Source organism: Peromyscus eremicus, chromosome 7, assembly GCF_949786415.1.
Source record: "Peromyscus eremicus chromosome 7, PerEre_H2_v1, whole genome shotgun sequence".
In the NCBI taxonomy this organism is placed as follows: Eukaryota; Metazoa; Chordata; class Mammalia; order Rodentia; family Cricetidae; genus Peromyscus; species Peromyscus eremicus.
The window spans coordinates 33,155,658-33,178,437 of NC_081422.1; the positions used below are offsets into that span (position 1 = coordinate 33,155,658).

A 22,780-nucleotide genomic window follows, 5' to 3' on the forward strand; every position below is an offset into this window, starting at 1 on the left:
CTAAAATGAGTTTAAATTGAAATACGTTATCATTTGGAGACAGCATTCCTGCTAGACACCATAAGCTATCAAATAAAACCTAGAACCAGGAATGAACTACCTATTTTCGAGTTGTTATGCAACTGTGCCCCATAGATGCCCAGATATTACAGATATTATTATTGTCACTGCTCTTGATTATCCCCAAACTTGATGATTAGACCCAATTTCAGAAGACATCATATATTCATGTCATAACATGGAGAAACAAAGCTTGTGTCTATTAGTAGTCTATTGTCTAGCAAAATTAAAAAAATATTTCTGTGCAAGGTGTCTCACCATAGGAGGAGCTTGGACCTGTCTCAATTTAATGTACCAAGTTTTGCTGACTCCCCATGGGAGGTCTTACGTTTTCAGAGGAGGGAAAGGAGGATGGATTATGGGGAATGGCTGGGGGAGGAGTGGGAGGAGGGGTGAGAGGTGGATCGTGGTTGGTATGTAAAATGAATAGAAAATTTCTTAATAAATAAAACACGCACACAAAAGAGGGAAATAGAAAGTAAATATGGTCAAAGTCCATAATATACTTGAGTGGATGAGAAAGGGGAAAGCTGGGGGGATATGAATGGGGTCATATGTGTATGGAAATGTACTTATGAAACCCCATATATACAATAAACATATGTCAATTAAAACATTTCTATGTCTGCATATGTCTACTTTTTGGTATTTGCTTCTTTTACTCTTTGGTAATTTCATATTTGAAAAATGGACTTAGATCATGTCCACCTACATTCAATTCCAAATTCCAAATCATTAACTAAAACACACCCACCTGAAAAACAGTGTGATAATTTTACTGGCATTACATAAAGTTGTCCTAAGCATTAATTTCCCTCAGCATGATTCAAAGCCTGATGAGAAACTAATCTTTTTTTGATAGCTGTCTCTCAACTGTTTTGTGAGGTTAAAGAGACAGCAGGTTAAAAGTGGGCCCTGTCTTGTGTAAGAAATTGGGAAGGGAATCTGGTATTGTCTAGCTTTTATAGTGCTAAAAGTCTATGCATGTTATCGAAGAAATATGTAATAATCAAATTCACTATGGTGTGAGTCATGAGAGCTACAGTAATGGCTAACCTGGCAGGACACAACCACCAGTGCAATATTGTCATAAATGTTGTAGGAGTAATCAACCACCAACCACTTTTGGATTGGATTTCAGGCTTACTCCACAGACAAACTCATTTCTAGCATGGTTCTTGAAGCTAACCACTGAGGCCTGAGGGAAGTACTTACAACTGTTATTCTGCTATGGATATACTAGTAAACTGACTCCTAATGACTTTCCATTATACCCATAGATTAGCGTATATCTCTACCTTCATCAGAGATGTTTCTTTCATCAGTAGATGGTGATTAACACATATCTACAGCTGCTCAACAGGTAGAGAATAAGAGACTGTGAATGCTCATTTCAAAATGGGACCTCCACAGCATACCCCTTTTCCCAAGGCACAGGGATCTGAAGAAAGCAGGGTTGGAAAGCTTGTAAGAGCCACAAATGATGGATGACTACATCAAAACAATGTTTTCAGGATGTGCTCAAGGACCTCACAATGGTTACAACAGTATGCATAAAATCCCTGTAAAATCAAGCTTGAAAAAAAATCCAAGAATGGAAGGAGGGGCATGCTAATGAAATCTACCTCTAGCTGAGGAACTATTGGCAGCTGATGACTAGTGTGAGCAACATGGTTAGTTTCCAGGATGCAGCCTCTAAGAGGCTACCTACTCTCAAGTAGATGACTCTATACTCATATAACACAGGTAGTGACAAGTAGAGTCAGTGGGTTAAAGAAATTGAAAAGAAGAGATGAAGCTAGGAAGGAATAGTGGTCGGAGGATGGAGAAAATCAGAGGAGAAAAAAAAATCAAGGATGAACTACATCAAAACACATTGTGTATGTGTATAAAATTTTCATACAATAACAGCAAAACAAAACGAAAGTGTCTACCTCCAATCAGCCAATGTCATTATTCTTGAACTAGTTTGTAAGCACCATGGCATCAAAGCCTGATCTCTGGGGGAAAATGTCTGGTAAACATAAATTTTTCAATTTTTAATTAGGTCTCTAAGATTACAAACTCATAAAACCCTCTTGGGTCATTACCAGGTGACTCTTGTGACATCAGTAGATATTATTTAGCAATCTCTGGGATAGAAAAGACATTCTGGGAAAAGTCACCACTGGAAATCCTGAACTACAGCTCATGGCTTTCCAGAATCAAGAAGAATGAGGGCTCTGGATTACCCAGTCCAAAATGAATTACCCTCACCAAGAAAAAGGCAAACCTAGTAACAACAGAAAACAACATTGTTTCTAGGCTATCCACCTTACAGCTCATCTGTGACATGTGTACTTGCTTCTCTGTGAGAGCAGAGTAGAAAAGTTACTAAGGTGACTTGTGAGTTCCCCATGCACAAAGGTAAGCAGCAAAGGAGTCTTTTATGTGCCTTGTCTCTTCCCTTTTGAGATGACCACTGAGCCTGAACAGGGAGGTGGATTGTCAAGATAGAAGACCAGAGATGCTACAGAGCCAAGAATGGTCATTGGCGACCTAAATATTATTCTCAAAGAAATGGCCTTCCATTTATTTGTGGTTATTTCTATAAATGAACTCCAAAATTGTAAAAAACAGAGGCACAGAGAAGTGTGTGCTTCATTTTATCATTTGATTCTGGTTCTTAGTCTAATTTTAATGGGGTAGGTTGGAGAAGGCTGGGATTTCATTTTAATGTTACTGTTCTCACAGATATGATCCTGAGAAGAATGGCTTCCGAAAATGCCTCTTCCGTGAAGGAGTTCATCCTGCTGGGCTTGACACAGCAGCCAGAGCTCCAGCTGCCTCTCTTCTTCCTCTTCTTGGGAATCTATGTGGTCTCCATGGTGGGGAACCTGGGCTTGATGGTTCTGATTGTTTTGAACCCTCACCTGCACACCCCCATGTACTATTTTCTCTTCAACCTTGCCTTCACAGACCTCTGCTACTCCTCTGTTATAACCCCCAGAATGCTGGTGAGTTTTGTGAAGCAGAACATCATCTCCCATGCTGAGTGCATGACTCAGCTCTTTTTCTTCTGCTTCTTTGTGATTGATGAATGCTACATTTTGACAGCCATGGCCTATGACAGATATGCTGCCATCTGTAAACCCCTGCTTTACCAGGTCACTATGTCCCATCAGGTCTGCCACTTGATGATGGTGGGTGTGTATGTGATGGGGTTTGTGGAAGCCATGGCCCATACTGGTAGCATGCTGAGACTTGTCTTCTGTGATGGCAACATCATCAATCACTACATGTGTGAAATACTTCCACTCCTGAAGCTCTCGTGCACAAGTACCGTCATCAATGAGCTGGTGGTTTTCATTGTTGTGGGTGTCAATGTAATAGCAGCCAGCCTGACTATTTTCATTTCTTACACCTTGATCCTTTCCAACATCCTTCGCATCCATTCTGCAGAGGGTAGGTCAAAAGCCTTCAGTACCTGTGGCTCCCATGTAATAGCTGTTTCTTTTTTCTTTGGTGCAGCAGCATTCATGTATCTTAAGCCTTCTAGTGCATCTGTGGATGAAGATAAAGTATCTACCATTTTTTATACCGTTGTGGGTCCAATGCTGAATCCTTTCATCTACAGTATAAGGAATAAAGATGTCCACATTGCACTGAGAAAAATTTTGAAGAAAAGGATGTTTGCCTAAGTAGAATCTGCATTTATTATGGAAGTAAATCTTAGGACATGTGAGTTTTACAACTAGAGAGAGGACCAGAGGACCATCTCATTAGCAGAGCACTTACTTATATGCTGGGGCCCAGGATTTGACCCACAATACTGAATAACTTCTGTGCCTACAATGACTAAAATAACATAAAAAATACAAAGGTGAGAACAGTGTAGCATTAAAAATTATTTCACATTATTTAAAATTAAGTTAAATATCAAGGAAATTTCAGAAGTAAATACAGTGAAGGATGATTAACTCATCATCGTTTTAGGGTAGAGTACATAGTTTATTCTACAATTTTTAAAAAATCATTTGTATCTTTTGCCCATATTGAAAACTGAAAAACACATTTGTGCAGCCATCTACTAGTACAGTACACTCTAGGCTTAGAAATTGCAAGGATTTTAATACAAAGCAGTGGATGATATATACTTGGAAATGATAAGGTCATGCGATCTTTTAAATGTACATTTTTGAATATCTTAGGAATTCGTGTGTTTGGAGAATAATATTCATGAACTCTGGCATGCTAGGCAAGTGCTCTTCCACTGATCTATATCTTAAGCAGAACTGTGAGATCTTTGACTAGGGCACATCTAGAAGTCTTATGCAGCTGTACCACTGAGATAAAAATTTTAGTAGTTTTAGAGACAGTGTCTCATTTATTCAGTTAGCAGCCTACTGGGGATCTTTGTAGGAGAGTTCATTTCAAAATGTCCTTTGTCTCTCTGAATGTTCAAATGATGTGGGAAAATGCCCTTTCACTCTGATCTTTTCTCTTCAGTCCTAAATCAGTTTGGGAAAGAGCAGTTGATGGATGAGTTGGTTGTAATTCCAGTGCTTGAAGACTGAAAATGAAACGCTTTAGATCATTCAGGCTAAAGGGAACCTGTATCAGGTTTTTCCCTCATGGACTTGAGGGCAGGTACGTGAATATATGGACCTGCTATGTCTTCATTGGTAAGAATCTAACTAAGCAAATTTACTAGCTATTGGTAGAGGGATATTGTCTTTTACTCAAATAAATCATATAATCTTAATTTATTAGCAGTCAGTTTTATTAGTTTGATAATTTCCATTTTCAGTCTATTTCAGAATTCTACATACAATGATGTAGTTTATTAAGTAATAAATATAACCTGAACATGTATCCTATTTAAGACATCAAGGTATGTAGGCTTTGTTCAAACATTAAAAATACAGCCAGACATGTGGAGAAAGAGGCTAAGTTAGAGCTCTTCATCTGGTCTTTCTCCTAGTAGCTCTGTGAATACCAAGGAAGAGGGGGCAGAAGGATTGTAGGAGTCAGAGGGGATAGAAGACCTCAAGAAAACACGGGCAACTGAATCAACTAAACAGGGCACATATGGGCTCAGAGACCCTGAACGGGACAAGCATGTGTCTTGCAGGGGTCTGCACCAGGTCCTCTGTGCTAATGTTGTGGCTCTTAGGTCGATGTTTTTGTGGGAATCCTAACTAGGAGCAGGTATGTCTTTGACTCTTGTCTACTCTTCAGACTCCTTTCCTCCTGTGGGTTTGCATTGTACAGCTTCCTTGTGAGGCATAAAAAAATTAAAATAAAAAATATAGCTGTGCAGAAAGGTAAAGGTGCCTGTGATGGCTGTGATCTCAGAATGCTATAGACTATTAAGATGGTGAAAAAATAATTTTTGTTTCTGTGAGTTTGTGTCAGAAAAATAATACACAATGTCTGAAACAAATGTAATTTTACTAATAACACCTGCCTTCTTTTCTGGGGTTGGCTGCTAGGAAGGGCTCTTTTGGAGGTGGCAGGTGACCTGACTGAAGGCAGCATTGCCTGCTCAACATCTAAGCAGAAGGAGGGTCTGAGCAGCACTTCAGATGCGGGAACAACCTTTATGATGGTCTGGAATGATTTGGGAAAGAGATGAATGCTTTGGGAGAAGGCAAAGCAGAAAAGCATGCATACAAATGTGAAAAAAATTAGTAAATGAGGTCGAATTGGGGCTTTGTAAGAGAAAAGAATGAATGTCAAGAACCATAATAAAAATTCAGGTGATATCTAACATACAATGGACTTCCTTTTCTTCCTTCCTCCAGATTCTGAAGCTCCATTGATGTTCATTTATTAACAATCTGTAGTGAAACTGATGAAACAACAAATTTTAATAACATTTTCATGTCCTCTAGGTGGGATGATGTTTCTTTGCTAATGAAAAACTGGTCAGCAGTTGCTAGATGTCATCTGAGGCAGCAACAGGAGTTAACAGATGTCCCTTGATCATGTCTCTCCCCTCCCCCTCAGTAAAATGTGTTAAATGGAAAGATGAGTGGCCAGGTCTGGTTCTGAGTCTGAATTCTATAAGTTTTGAGTCTTTGTCCTTTTAGTCCTAGATTCTGGACAACTAATATTAAAACCGCTGCAGTATACAGTAAATAAATGATATGCATTTTAAAAGAACTACATATTGTGTTTAAGTTTCATATTCAAGGGATATAAATATGCAGTTTTTTTCACTTAACTGTCTGAAGTCAGTATTATTTGATACTCAGTAGCCTCCCACTGCTTATTTTAATTTTGTTTTTCATTGAGACAGGATTGTATTTTGTAGCCCAGGGTGGCCATGAAATTAATCCCTTGAGCAATGAGATTGTAGGTGTGTCTACTATTCCTGGCTTAACAACCTCTCAATGTTGATAATAGCCTATTGTTTGTTCCAACATCTATCTTTTTTTGTTTGTTTGTTTGTTTTTTTGAGACAGGGTTTCTCTGCGTAGTTTTGGTTCCTGTCCTGGGTCTTGCTCTGTAGACCAGGCTGGCCTTGAACTAATAGAGATCTGCCTGTTCTGCCTCCCGAGTGCTGGGATTAATTCGTGCACCACTGCCACCCAGCCCAACATCTATCTTTGCTAATATCTATGTCAGCAACTGATCATAGCTATTGGTTGAATTTGTGCTAACACACATATGAGGTTAACTCAGGGCTATTTTAGATTCATATACATCTATGAAAAACTATATTTAGTTTTAAAATTGTATGGTCAACTCAAACTATAATAAAAGTGGAAATATACTTCTGTCACATACATAATAAATATATCAGCATATGAGCATATTTAAAAGTAATTAAGAAAACATATATATTTACTACTTGGAATGAATATGGTGTCTTCCCATGTCAGAAAGCATTAAATACACATGAATATACCTTCATTTTGAAAGGATTTTATTGGTGAAATTGTACCATTCTTATATACTAATTTACTTATTCACTCATTGCAAAGCAATTATGCTGTAAAAGTCAAGATAACCACAAGTCATAGGAACTAAGTCATTATATCTTAAACTCATGCTCAAAATGGCATATATATATATATATATATATATATATATATATATATATATATCTCCTTATACTTGAAGACAGGATAAATTGTTGAGTCATCTGAAAAATAAGAGTATATATGTACATATAATAGGATCTTTTTAATAAGAATAAAATAGAATCAAATATTAAAGAAAGCTGGCTTTATCCATTTATTTTTTTAAAAAACTTGTTGAAAAATAAAAGAATAAAATAGAAATTTTGAGCAGTAGATTTCTGACCAGTGTGGGTTGACAGCCTCCTTTTCTCGCTTAGTGATATGAATTACAACATCATATCTTACTAATCTTGTTATTGCTGTTTCAATGCAGTTCTATACTGTCTTCATATTCTTTGTAGAACAGTGGCTATTATGCAGGTGTGTTCCTGCATGAACTTTTGTTGGTGTCCCATTCCCCAGAACAGTGGATTGTAACAGTACTAGGTTCTTAATGATGTTATTAGTTTAAAACTCATTTAAGTTAGTTTGCAATGTTAAGATGGATCCTAAGCCAATCACTAATGTAATTATAAGAAAAGAAAGGGGGCACATAAACGTCAAGAGTGGATGTACACATAGGAAGGGCCTTGTGACAGCACAGCCAAAGCATGGTCATCTGTCAACCAAACAGAGAAGCCTCAGAAAACACATAACCTACACTTGATGGAGGACTTTCAGCCCCCAGAGCTGCAAGAAAATGATCTCCTCTTGTTTAATCCACCTGGATTATTGCACTGTTTAAAAATTATTTTATGTAAGCAAATGACACAGTGGTAAAAGTACAATTTTCAATCTTTGTGTGCCTGATATTAAACATAGGATTTACACACACTAGGAAGTGCTTTATTGTAGTGCTAGGTATAGCCATTCTTCTTACTTTTGTACTTGAAACAAGGTCTCAGTGGGTGACCCATAATGATCTTGAGACTTTCCTGGAGTCCAGGTAGGTCTTGACTCAGCATCCAGAGTTGTTAGGATTCTAGGCATGTATCACCAGGCCCAGCTACTTTATATTCTTAAAAGCCTATAGTGAGATAAAGAAAACAATAGAACAAACCAAACAAATCTACCAGTTGTGGTGTTCATACTGTGTTGCATACTGTAACTCCACACGTGGGAGTCTGAGGCAGAAAGCTGACCAGTTCAAGGCTTTCCTGAGCCACATAGTGAGTTTCAGGCCAGTATGTGCCATATAAGGAGACTGTGTCTTTCAAAACCAACCAAACAAACAAACAAACAAACAAACAAAGGAACGACTAAATAGAAAACAAAATAAAACAAAATAAAAAGACTCCCTACCCCCAAAAAACAAAAAAAGAAAAGACTAAAAAATGAAGCCAAAACTCTCAAGTTTTTGAAAGATTTGAAAGATTTCATTTTATGTAAAGAAATATAATTTTAATAGATGAACAATAATTACACATATTTAGGGACCAACATATCATAAGGCGACATATATTATTCATCCAAAAGACAATTTTAGGGACTGTGACTGTGAGAAAAAGGAATATAGCCATCTGGGGAGACAACACTAATTTTAAGCTCCCAGAAAATAAATTATTTTTTTTTCAAATTGGCATCTGAAGATGGAGGAGAAGAAAAAGGAAGAAGAAATAATGATAATAATGATAATAATAATAATAATAATAATAATAATAATAATAATAATAATAATACCAAGTAGCCACAGCAGCAGTAGCAAGCTTATAGCAAATACACTGTTCATTACTGTTGCACTGGTCAGTTGGGAACACTTCGGGATGCTGGTCTATCATTGGTCTTTGTGTCTATGCCAGGTAAAAATTATGATGAGCACCAGAAGGCCAGAATGACCTTGGTGGCTGAAGTTTCATGCCTCCCGTTTCTTAGGTAAAGAGTTTGGTGATCTCATTCTTATGATATTCTAAGGTTTATTTATTTATGTATTTATTTTTGTATCTATGCATTTATATATGTATGTATCTTTAAATGTATTCAGTCTACTGATCAAACCTGTGTTCTTAATATTTCCTTATCCTTGCTCATCTATTATTTGTTTGGGTAAGGAACACATCTCTTCTAATAAGATAGTTTTCAGTGAGTAAAACATCCCACCTTGCAATGATGGGCCTATTAGAAACCTTTCAAACTCTTGAACACTAAATAAAAAGGGGTTAACTCATTCTTTTAATTTCAAACATTTTTTGAAATGATTTATTCTTATAGTTTATGTAAAGGAAATGATTTATTCTTATAGTTTTATTATTTATTTAAATATTTATTATTTATATTTATTAAAATATTTATTATTTATTCTAATGATTTATTCTTATAGTTTATGTAAAGGAAATGTTTAAAACACTAATAAAATAGATCCATATTCTTGGTTAATTTTGGAAAAACCTTATTTTATTAAGTAGATAGACATAAAATGTTCAGGCTTAATTTAGAATTTAAAAAATAAAGTAACATCAATGATAGAAACATCTTATTTAATATGCTATGCTGTGGGAGCCCATTTTTAGGTTCCTGGTGGCTTTACCCAGCAGGTCCGCATAGAGAGGATGATTAGGACCACGCCTGAGTGCAGGTGTCTGGGATGGTCTGCTCTTGGCTGTGCTGGGAGGAGGACTTTTGCTCCACCCCTTGGCATTTCTATGAATGCCCTGAGGCACAGGCAGTCAGGGCTCATTGGAAAAGGTTCCGGGCCCTCTCGAGGCTATCCTTTATTTTCTATCTGTTCATCTATACAATCTAAATCCTTCTGTCTAACATTTCCTGCTGCTCACACTCAAGAAAACTCTGGAGAACTGTGGGGTTGGTGGGTGAACGCCCTGCATTATGTATGATATATATCACTTTAATGGTCAAAAGGCACATATATCAAATTTGCTTTTACTGATGACTAATCTCTTTTTCTGTTCACTGGATTAAAGTCCATATACATAGGCTATGGAGAAAGGAGCTTAGTGGATGTAGGGTGAATTAAAAATCCTCATTCATAGAGTCATCAAGGCAAGGTGGTGGCTAGTGTCCAAAACTGACCACATTAACTCCAGCATTAATTTAAGTTCCTTTTGACTTTGGCAAGGGTTACACACAGGTTTATGTTAGGAAAGTGCTGGTGACTAGAGCCTTGTAGGCTGTGCTCTGAAGTTGTAACACATGGTAGTTGTCAGTCTGTGGGTCCTGACGCCTCTGTGAACCTTGAAGCTATGTTAGTCACACAATGTATGCTGAGCCTTGAGGGGGACTAGAGAGATGAGGAAATTTTGGCATATCTCAATCTCGTACTGCTTTTCTCTGAATGTCTAGCATGTCTGTGTGCAAAGTTTAACAGGAGCAATCTGACCCAAAGGTAAGAGAGCAGAGGATACTGATACAGTGAGAATGCTAAGATGTCAAGCTTATGACCTGTTTTGTCACTCTAGAACAATCTGATGACCCAATTCAAGAGGTTGTGGCTTTGGCAAAAGTCTATGAAAAGTTACTCAGGCAATCATCATCATCATAACCCACAAATCATCATGATATTTACAGCAAATCAAAGTGAGGGGACACATTTTATGTTGTTTACCTGCATGATATCCAAGATTAGTGATTTTAAAGTTAGCTGAAAGCAAAAGAAGCTGCAGGGTTTACTTAGATTTCAAAAGTGTGTAAAAGTTAGATTCATTAAATCATCAGGAAGTCCTAAAAATGTTCACATCTGTCTACTTGGGGGTTTTCTGAGCCATTTTTTTTTTTTAAATTTAAAAACAATCTAGGTTATAAGACAAGTCTTGGAAGTTAAATGATGACTAGTCTCAATGCAAAAACTCCTGTCACTTCAAAGAGATGGTTTATTCTGAACTGACTACAGCTCAGAGATATGGATTCAGGTTGTTTGAAATATGGTGCTGCAATGCTGTGAAAATTTTACAGAGGCTTTTTTATAATAACAGAACCAAAGTCACAAATCAATACACCTTTAAAATACTAGCAGGGTCATCAGGTAGGAGAATAGGAAAAAAGGAGACACATCTTTGTTATAGACCTCAGATTCTGTCTGCTGACATTTTTAGCCTTAGAGTTTGTGGAAACTAGTGGTTAGTTAGTACATTCCAAAAAATTTTTGCCTGATGGTTACAGGACCAACAGTTAGGGAGCCTCCATGGGACTGACCTAGGCCCTCTGCTTGTGTGTGACAGTTGTGTAGTTTGGTCTGTTTGTAAGGCTCCTTCCTATCAGTGAGATCAGGACCTGTCCCTGGAGCTTAGCTGGCTAATGAGAACCTGTTCCTTATGCTGGATTACCTTGCCCAGCCTTGAGGCAAAGGGAGGAGCTTAGCCCTGCCTCAACTTAATATGCCATGCCTTTTCATTTCAATGAAGGGCTGCCCCTTCCTAAATAGAGGTGCAGAAAGAGTGGAAAGAGAGGGGTGGAGCATAGATGAGAAGCAGGGCAGGGAGGGGGGACTTGGAGGAGAGGAGGGATGGGAAACTGTGGCCAGTATGTAAAATAAATAAAAAATATTATTGAAAAAAAAGAATGTGAGGGTAGGATAAAGGAGGGATAACAAATGGTAAGCTGAAATGGGACATCTACATCACACTCCTTCACCCCAAGGTTCAGGCATCTTCTTGGAAGATGGGGCAGAAGAATTGTAAGAGCCAGAGGGAGTGGACATTGCCAGGAAAATAGTGTCATACTTTCTCTATGACAATGAAATACAGCAGGGAGCTCTAAAAATTGCTTGTATCCCAATGCACAGATTTGCTTTTAATCTGTTAAATGCAAAGAAATTTTTATATATCTGAATACCATAATCAAAATATATTTTAATGAAATAGTAATTTTTAAATCATATAGTACTTTTCTTTAAATCCCAAAGTACAGCTTTTCTTTATAGTTCTTAAATATTCACTCTTGGTTATTTAAATAGAGAATCAAAATGTGAAACAGCATAATAAATAATATGTGGTCCATATACTTTTAGTAAAAACAAAACAGTATCTAGAATTCCAATTAGGCAACATTAATGATGTTAATTATGTTTGCTTCTCTATGAATGACCACAGAGGTTCCTAGCACCTATATTCCAGGGGCTGCATAATTTCAAGTGTGAAGTTCATATCAATTATCAGGAATTAGTATGTAAACATAGGTACTTTTATTTCTTCCCTTCCTATTTGGTCACCACAGGGAAATCCCAAGGGAGACCCACTCTGGAAGTCTAATAAAGTCCAGAGAATCTTGCAAGTCTCATGAAAATGGCATGTGCTTTATGACATGGTGGCCCTCCTATCAGCTCTGTACAATTCTTTCACAACCTCTTGGTAAATGATTAAGTAGTAGTATGATCGCTACTGTACAGTGATTCTTGGATCACTCAGAATGTGTTTTGTATGCTATCTTGCTATTTTTCCAGTAAAGGGAGAAGATTCTGTGATTGCCACTGATCAGCTTTGACACTTCCAGAGCTAAATCCTTCTCCAGGAAAGTGGAAGTGAGACAAACATAGGAATCAGGACTGAGTTTTCTGAGGGGAAGCAGGGTGAGTTCATCGAGACTCTATTCATCTCATTCATGTGGCTGAAATAGTAAAACTCGTTTGTAGACTAGCAAGAAACTGGGCCATATCTTTGGCTTACTGTTTCTATTTCTTTCATCTGAGCTTTTGCTGTGTTGACTGTATTCATAGTCTTGAAGCAAGGCAGATTTAACAGTTTCTGGTGCTTTAGCAGCTCTGGTAGCAAGGCAGATTTACTAGCTTCAGGAACACAATGATGTCATTTGTCCCTTCACAAAAACTGATGTGTGATTTAGATATAAGGAAGCTACATATAATAAATATAAACACCTTCAGCAACATAGCAGGATACAAGATCAACTCAAAAAAATCAGTAGCCCTCCTATATACAATTGACAAACAGGCTGAGAAGGAAATCAGAGATACATCACCCTTTACAATAGCCACAAATGATATAAAATACCTTGGGGTAACTCTAAGCAAATGAAGGATGTATATGACAAGAACTTTAAGTCCCTGAAAAAAGAAATTAAAGAAGATGTCAGAAAATGGAAAGATCTTCCATGCTCATGGATAGGCAGGATTAACATAGTAAAAATGGCAATCTTACCAAAAGCAATCTACAGATTCAATGCAATCCCCATCAAAATACCAACACAATTCTTCACAGATCTGGAAAAAACAAACTCAACTTCATATGGAGAAACAAAAAAACCCAGGATAGCCAAAAGAGTCCTATACAATAAAACAACTTCTGGAGGTATCACAATCCCTGACCTCAAGCTCTACTATAGAGCTACAGTAATAAAAACAGCTTGGTACTTGCATAAAAACCAACATGTGGACTAATGGAATTGAACTGAAGACCCTGACATTAATCCACACACCTATGAACATATAATTTTTGACAAAGAAGTCAAAACTGTACAATGGAAAAAAGAAAGCATCTTCAACAAATGGTGCTGGCATAACTGGATGGCAACATGTAAAAGACTGCAAATGGATCCATATCTGTCACCGTGCATAAAACTTAAGTCCAAGTGGATCAAAGACCTCAACATAAATCCAGTTACTCTGAACCTGATAGAAAAGAAAGTAGGAAGTAGTCTTTAACACATTGGCATAGGAGATCACTTACTAAATATAACACCAGTAGCACAGACACTGAGAGGAACAATCAATCAATGGGACCTCTTGAAACTGAGAAGCTTTTGTAGAGCAAAGGACATGGTCAACAAGACAAAGCGACAGCCTACAGAATGGGAAAAGGTCTTCACCAACCCCACATCTGACAGAGGGCTGATATCCAGAATATATAAAGAACTCAAGAAATTAAACATCAAAATGCCCAATAGTCCAATTAAGAGCTAAACAGAGAATTCTCAACAGAGGAAGCTCACATGGCTGAAAGACATTTAAGGAATTGTTTAACATCCCTAATCATCAGGGAAATGCAAATCAAAATGACTCTGAGATACCACCTTACACCTATCAGAATGGCTAAGATCAAAATCACTGAAGACAGCTTATGCTGGAGAGGATGTGGAGCAAGGGAAACTCTTCTTCACTGTTGGTGGGAATGCAATCTTGTACAGCCACTTTGGAAATCAATATGGTGCTTTCTTAGAAAATTGGGAATCAATCTCCCCCAAGATCCAGCTATACCACTCTTGGGCATATACCCAAGGAACGCTCAATCATACCACAAGGGCACATGCTCAGCTATGTTCATAGAAGCATTATTTGTAATAGCCAGAACCTGGAAATAACCTAGATGCCCTTCAACTGAAGAATGAGTAAATAAAATATGGTACATATACACAATGGAATACTCAGCAGAGAAAAACAATGACATCATGAGGTTTGCAGGCAAATGGATGGATCTAGAAAAAATCATCCTGAGTGAGGTAATCCAGACTCAGAAAGACAAACATGGTATGTACTCACTCATAGGAGGATACTAGATGTAAAACAAAGATGACTAGACTCCTACTCACAACTCCAGGGAGGCTACCTGGAAAACAGGACCCCAAGAAAGACACAGGGATGGCCCAATGTCAGAGAAATGGATGAGATCTCCATGAACAACCTGGACATGAGTGGGGTTAATGAAGGGCAAGGGTCAAGGGAAAAAGAGCTTAGGGGAGCAGGAGATCCCAACTTGATCAAGAACAGAGTGGGAGAACAAGGAAAAAGAGACCATGATAAATGAAGACCCCATGGGAATAGGAAGAAGCAAAGTGCTAGAGAGGTCCACAGAAATCCACAAAGATACCTCCACAATAGACTACCGGCAATGGTCGAGAGAAAGCCCAAACTGACCTACTCTGGTGGTCGGATGGCCAAACACCCTAACTGTCGTGGTAGAACTCTCATCCAATGACTGATGGAAGCGGATGCAGAAATCCACGGCCAGTCCCCAGGTGGAGCTCCGGGAATCCAAGTGGCAAGAAAGAGGAGGGATTATATGAGCAAGAGATATTGAGACCATGATTAGAAAAAGTGCAGGGACGAATAGCCAGAGTAGTGGAAATACATGAACTATGAAACCAATAGCTAAGGAGCCCCCTACTGGATCAGACCCTCTGGATAAGTGAGACACTTGATTAACTTGAACGGTTTGGGAGGCCCCCAGGCAGTGGGACTGGGACCTGTCTTTTGTGCATGAGCTGGCTGTTTGGAACCTGGGGCCTATGCAGGGACACTTTGCTCAGCCTGGGCAAAGGGAGGAGGGGACTGGACCTGCCTGGATTGAATCTACCAGGCTGAGCTGAATCCCCAGGGGAGTCCTTGCCCTGGAGGAGATGGGAATAGGTGGTGGGCTGGGGGGAGAGTGGGGAGGAGCTGGAAGAGGGAGGACAGGGGAATCTGTGGCTGATATGTAAAATTAAATTAAATTATAAAATAAATTAAAAAAGAATACAATTGGGCATTCTTTCATATTTAATAGTAAAGAAATAATATGCAAATTAATTGTGTTTATCATTCACCCATAAAGCAACCTTTGAAAATATAACTTAATCCTTTATTCATTTCTTGTCTATCTAGAATAGAGGAGAGGAGATTGCATAGATACACTAGGTTATGGTACGTGATTAATTATAAAGTTTAAAGTACTCGCTATTTTCTTCCTTATGAATTCTTCAGTATGATATCTGAAAACCCTGTAGAAGAGGTAGACTATCTTTGTTTTTTTTTTAGAAAAATTCTGTTTCTCATTAATCATCATAAGGGAATTGAGGTGCCTAGTAAAATAATGGAGTCATGAGTGGACACTAAGAATTAAAGGGAGCTTTGAGAGACAAATCCTTTGTAAACAAACTCAGCAAACAGGTTTAGACATCAGACAATTATTTATATTCAATAGAGAATGGAGAAATAATTTGTGACATTCAGCTCAAGCATGTAAAAACCAGAAAGATTGAAAGGTTGAAGGGAGTGTGTGGTTGTACATTTAGATGCCATTGACAAAGGAGAATTTTCTTTGATTTTTTTCACCAGGCCCTGGTTATACACGTGAGTTGAAAGCAGAGTGTTGGCATGTTTAACAGGGAAAATTTCTTCTGTCTCCCCAGTCTTTTAAGAATAAGAATTCTGGCTGGAAACAGCTCCTTCATGACTGAGTTTGTTCTTGCTGGTTTGACAGACCGTCTAGAGCTCCAGCTGCCTCTCTTTTACCTGTTTCTAATGATCTACATTGTCACAGTGGTGGGAAACTTTGGCCTGGTCACCCTGATTGGCCTCAGTCCTCACCTGCATACTCCCATGTACTATTTCCTCTTCAACCTCTCCTTCATTGATCTCTGCTACTCTTCTGTCTTCAGTCCCAAAATGCTGATGAACTTTGTCTCCGAGAAGAATGCCATCTCATATGTAGGCTGCATGACTCAGCTGTTTCTCTTTCTCTTTTTTGTCATCTCTGAATGCTACTTGTTGACCTCAATGACCTGTGATCACTATGTAGCCATGGATTTTTTTCCTGTTTGGATAAATCAATAATACCCTTGCTCTTACAATTAATAAACAATTAGATACATTATTTTTCTAATACTGCTAATTATAAACAATTTTAGGATTTAGTTTGTCACTTGGACTTTGGCCTTAGATGATCCTGCTTAGCTCCTTGTTAAGGGAAACACCTGGGGTGTACACAGTTGATGACAGCTTGTGGCTGGTAAGTCTTTGTGTGCACTGTAATACTCAGGCAAAGGCAGGTTTAACTGAGATGCTCCAGTCAATGACTAGGCATGGAGTGTCTATGTATTAGGTTTCTCTACTTTCTGCCTGATATAGTTTGCTCATCGATCTGCTCAAGATTTTTTAGAACTGCCCCACTGTAGTTTGAGATATTTTCACCACTAAATCCTTCCATTTTTCTCTTGTTTCTTAGCTGTCAGTCTTTTGTTATTATTGTTATTACTTTAGATAGTAATTCATTGATTGTCATATAAACTAATCACATGTCTTGAATATTATTAATAATGCTTCAATTTTCAAATTTTTTATACAGTTATCTTTATTGTGTGACTTTAGTTCTTTCATGTTTATACCCAGGAATGATAAAGCTGGATTATATGATAACTCTATTTTTAGTATCTTTTAGGACCCTCTATATTGATTTCCATAGTGACTAACCTAGTTGACATTCTCATTTATAGTGTACATAGTGATACAATTTCATGAAAAAATCTTTCACATTCAAAGAGAATGGACTTTTCATGGTCTTCAAACCAAGTTAATTATACATCTTGATATCACTTAAGAGGTAAGATTGATATCTTGTTATATACTGAGCCTGTTTGTTTAACCTGCCATTAAGAGAACAATGTAACAAGCCACCATATTTAGTTTGAATTTTCTGTCTTCAGCTTTTACAACTTAAGCTAATGTATAGCTTTGATGTTGGGTTATTTATTCTTCTATGTCTGTGACTAAAATTTATTTTTCTATGTCCATGCCCCAGAGTAACATATGAGTGTAAGTGTGCTGTGGTAGTCACTTGCAGTCAACATGTTGGAGGCAACCATACAAAATAAATATTTACTGACATTGCTGGATCCTAACAGCCCCCTCAGGGGAGGGGTTGAGAAGGCATGGTGTCAATGACACAGACACCTGGAGCCAGTTGAAGGCAAATAGCAGACTTGTTATTCAATAGTGAAGAAGGACTTATATACCCTCCTCCCAGCACCCAAGCTGTGTACAATCTGGTGGCATTGCGTGGTTGTCCCTCAGTGGCTGGGTATGATCAAGAACTCTGACAGCATTTCTTGCTAGGCCCCCAGGCAGACTTCAGGTTGGCTCATAAGGAAATATATCATGTGCATGCCTTGGTAACTGGTTTGAGCCAATTTCCTCTTCCCTATGGGCCTGTACTACTACATACCATACAATTTGAAAACAACATGCAGGTATAGCTTGATAATCCCTCTTTGAGGTTATTTTTATTATTTCGGGTGAGTTAGGGGGAGTCAGTAAAATGACTTCTATGCTTTAAAATTCTGTTATGCAGTTCTGTAAGGAATCCTTCATCACTTTCCCATGCCAGACTTTTTACATTGTTCAAAAAATACAGAGCAAAGCCCTTTGTTAGGAAGAGACATTAGGGCAGTCAGACATCATATAGATAGATAGGTAGATAGATAAATAGACAGATAGATAAGTAGATCAGAACTAGACCATTAGCCATAATCTATGGACAGACAGAAGACACAGGGAGCAAAGTTGAGAATTCAAATTTGGGCTTGCTCTTGGTCAAATTCCTTCAAGAGGAAATCTATGTTTTCATTCTTTAATACATTATTGACACAAGTGTATAATTAAACTTTTAAAATAAAAATGAAATAAGACAAATTTAAATGGCATGTAAAATGATTGAAAAATAGAAAGCAGAATGTAATGTATAAAAAGGAGAAAGTTCTGGAGTATAGTACCTGAATAGTGGAAGTTCTAGATAAGGAGCAATCATCCCATGCATCCTTTCCAAAAACCTAGGGAAGGCTATGATGCACAAAAATGGAAAAAAAAAACTCTAATAAGGATAAAAGTGCCTCAAGAAATATGCATCTAGGTCAGAATAGAGATGAATGGGTTCCTTAATATAATGTAGTGGTTATGGGATATTTCATATGACAGGAGACAGTCCATCAATATATGAATGGGCTGAAAATTCCCCAAAAAAATCTTATTTGAAAAGAAGGAATTTAATACCTGAAACTGGTTACACTCAGAGGAGAGTCATAAAAACTGGGATAAGTTGAGAAGAAATCAGAGAAATGCAGGGTATAGTAATGCAGCCCAAGAAACCAGTTCTCAGAACTGGTCCTGGGCTATAAACGAAATGCCTTCAGAGTAGGAGGACTTAGGAATAATTTTTATCTATCTGAGTGAATATGACTCAATATATGTACTGATGATCATGCTTTCTATTTCTCTCAAGTTCTCTTCTATCTCTTTTCTTTGTTATGTCTTTTCTTATACATCATCCCAAAGAAAAGCAATAAAAAGCTATATTTTGAAGGTCACAGTGCATTCCTTGAACAAAGGACAAGGGGCAGAGCCATTTACCATGACAATGGATAGGCAGGGACATGGTATTTGGCACTTTCCCAGGCAGTGGCATTGAAAGTGTCCCAAATATATATATTGTAGCCTGCTTGCAACCCCAGATCACAAGGAAGGGAACTTTTAACTTTTTATTGAAGGCTGTAAAGCCGGACCATCCTCTGTAAACCTGGCTAACTGTGACACTATTTTCTCAGTTAGCTGGACATAAAACTGTTTCTTTCTGGACTTGGTTAATTGATTAATTGTTATTCAGGACCTAAACAATAAACAGCAAGTTAGCTGATCTTTGAGTCTTGTATTAAAAATCTGGGGTTAGAAGTTCATGCAGTGAGTAAATTGCTTGAGAAATTTGTGTAGGGCATTAGTCATTGATCTGGGTTATCATCCAGACTTTTATCAAGCGGGGAAACTGGCACCAAAGTTGTTTTGTGCCTGACCTTGGTTCTACAATCAGACACCTGGGAATGTGTCTCTGTGTATTTTCTGTGGAGGTTTATCTTCTGAAGCATTCATTATAGTTTGAATATGCTCTGAGACCCCAAATCAGGCAATTGTGTGTATGTTGTCTCAGAACTGAGCAGAAATTGCTGTTTTCTTTATGTCAGTCTGAGCTAATGATAAAAAGCAAGGCCTATGTGTTTTATAGTGTTAGTGGAATAATAGATCTAATTATGAAGCATATTCTAGTATGTTTTATATATTAAAATTGTACAACTTAGTGTGAAGTCATCTTTCTGACCTACTGCAGGTATATGTGTGCCCAGTAGATGGAATATTTTCACAAGATAAACACACAGGTAGTGGGAAAAATATCAATAGCTGTCTTTAGGAAAGAAATGTAGTAGCACATGAGAAAAATTATAGACAGAAGTAACCAATTTTCAGAGTCTGTGATCCCAAAAGCCTTGCTTCTGGGATTCCTCCATGAAAGAGTTATTTGTCTGGTGGGTAGGCACCTGAACTATTAATTGCCATCTGCTGTATATTCCCATGGCCTCTGGCAGTATACTGTGAAAACTAACCAAAAATTAATTTATGTAAATCAAAGAACCCTAGCAATGATGGATGAACAATTTACAATATTTTTAAATACTTGACAATAGTAACAAGAATATTGATACAATTGAATTCCTAGTTACAATAATAGTGGCAGAAACTGGTAGTGGGAAACATCAAGAAAAGTTTATTTATACACACAGTGCTGGTGAGTAGTAGGAGATCAAGTCAGAATCTGACAGAATACCTGAAACATAAGACAGAGCCCCCAAGTGTGTACAAGTAAGAGGGGTCCATACCTTTCAAGGAGGCAGTTCCTCTTGGTTTTGGAGGCCAGACGAAGACAATGAGATAGGGAGGTATTGATGTTAGATTGTTCACCAGCTGCCTGGATGGTGTGAAAATAACAGAAGAAATGAAGAATGGTGCAAGAGAATCCCTGGCCATCATAAAAGTTTTAAACTTTGTTTGAGTTTTGAGCACATCAATAGGTACAGAATAGAATGGTCTGGGAGGTAGATATAGTAGAAGTCCAGGCTTTAGAGTATGGGAAGCAGATGACTTCCTGAGTGAATGCCTGTTGTTGACATGATCACAGCCATATCAAGTACGTGAATGCCTTAGACCCAGGGGAATGGCAAACCTTCCATGAGTCAGTCTCAGAGAAATGGCAGACTTGCCCTGGTCTGTGTGTGGACATGGACAGAAATTATTTCTTACAGCTTTCTCCTCCTAGATGTTTACAGTCTGAGATTGCCCCTCTACAGAAACCTCCAACTGAGATTAGCTCAACCTGTTTCCTTGTTCAGGTGTATGGAATAAAACTGCTTCCTCCTTTATCTTTATACAATAAACTCACTATGGTAATTTGAATAAGAATGGCCCCCAGCTGGGTGGTGGCGCACACCTTTAATCCCAGTACTCGGGAGGCAAAGGCAGGTGGATCTTTTTGAGTTCGAGGCTAGCCTGGTCTACAGAGCGAGATCCAGGACAGGCACAAAACTACACAGAGAAACCCTGTCTCAAAATAACCAAAAAAAAAAAAAATGGCCCTCATAGATTCATACATTTGAATGCATGGTCCTCAATTGGTGAAACTGTTTGGGTAGGATTAGGAGGTGTGGCTTTGATGGAGGAGGTGTGTCACTGGGGTTGGGCTTTGAAGTTTCTAGAGCCCATCCCAGGCCCAATCTCTTTCTGCCTCCTACTTGAGGATAAGGGTACAGTCTCTCAGCTACTGTCACAGCACCATGCCTGCCTGTCCTCTGCTGTGCTCTCCACCATGATGCTCACAGACTCTAACCCTCTTGGACCCTAAGTCTGATAAACTCTCCTATAAGTTTGGTCATGGTGTCTCTTCACAGCAATACAGTATAAGTAATACACCTACATCCTTGGTTCAGATGTATAGAATAAAGGAGCTGAGTTTCTGGCGCACCTCCATTAGAGTGCCTGGTCCATCCTATCTCACCTTTTCTGTGTGACTGTTTCTGTGTGTCTTTCCTTTTTTAGTACCTCACCACCCTAGTCATGTTTCTAGGACACAACCATGTGGACTGCAGAAGTACAATTAGACCAGTGACTCACTTGCACAATTTTACCATGATAAAGATGGACAGAGGTGGTCTATTATCTCCTGCCGCTGCTATTATGAGGATCATGAACCATTGTTTCCTTTCCCCAGTCTGTGTTTTTCTCTTCTTTTCTTAATCCAAACTGTTGGTTTCCCCTCTTTTATTAACAAAACAAAATAGTGTTTTACTATATAGCCTTGATTTGCAATCCCTCAGCTCAGCTTCTTAAATGCTAAGATGCCGACAGTGTACCTGTGGACAGAGTCTGACATTCTTAAAACAAAAGACAGATTAATAAAAGAGAAATATGTTAGATTATTTTGTTCAAGGTTTTGCCTGAAGTAGGAGCTATTGGGACCAAAAACTTAGAGATCAAGAAAAACAGTCCAATGTTATGGCTAAGACTGAGAGAGACTGAAAAGCTGTCCATAAATGTGATTGGACAAAAAGTAGGAACTAATTACCAACTTGGAATATGAAACCCACTTAGCCTGTCTATTCTGATTCTTCTTGCCCCTTTTGTGTCATACTCATTCATCCTAAGTACATGCCAAGACACCTTCTCGAATAGAGGCCTATTGATTCACTATAAAGTAGGGAAGGTAAGATCATTTCTTTATGGTCAGCTGACTCACACATAGAGGCACAGAAGTGGGAAGAACAGTATTTCTGTTTTCTGGTTGATTTTGAGGGGTATGATTCCATATTCTACAATTTATCTTGAGGAAGTTCTTTGTTGTAATGGTATATTCTAGTAGAGGAAATTATCCGGGCAGAATATCATTGTCTGCATTAGAGAAAGGTCAAGTGGTCTACAAGGTCTATTCTATTGGAATAACACCAGGTTACTTGGGAGAAAATTTAAAAGTCAGAAAGGCTTTTTGTTTCCAGCATATCATTTTCTAGGCCTCAATAGTGCCCATGGAATATATTAGAATGTCTAGAGAAATTTTATTGTTCATGACTGGCATGTTGGTGGCAATGATGTGGATTATAATACTGACATACAATAATGAGCAGGGCCAAGAAATGACGTTCAT

The 22,780-nt window shown here is 38.1% G+C and overlaps 1 protein-coding gene and 1 long non-coding RNA gene across 2 annotated transcripts; one reads left to right on the forward strand and one right to left on the reverse strand.

The window, feature by feature from the left end:
• Positions 1 to 2,788: 2,788 nt before the first annotated feature.
• LOC131914190 (olfactory receptor 8B8-like) lies at positions 2,789 to 3,740 on the forward strand. Its single transcript, XM_059266781.1, has one exon. It carries the CDS (start codon positions 2,796 to 2,798, stop codon positions 3,738 to 3,740), a length of 945 nt encoding a protein of 314 aa, XP_059122764.1. The 5' UTR covers positions 2,789 to 2,795.
• Positions 3,741 to 7,933: 4,193 nt separating this feature from the next.
• Positions 7,934 to 20,564, reverse strand: LOC131914194 (uncharacterized). The gene is made up of 2 exons (XR_009380096.1): positions 20,466 to 20,564; positions 7,934 to 8,136 (listed from the first exon to the last, which is right to left on the reverse strand). It is a non-coding gene; the product is annotated as an uncharacterized LOC131914194 (long non-coding RNA).
• Between the last annotated feature and the right edge of the window lie 2,216 nt (positions 20,565 to 22,780).

What these genes read in the sequence shown, in the direction of transcription:
- LOC131914190 (XM_059266781.1), top strand. Translation starts at nt 2,796, where the DNA reads ATGATCCTGAGAAGAATGGCTTCCGAAAATGCCTCTTCCGTGAAGGAG.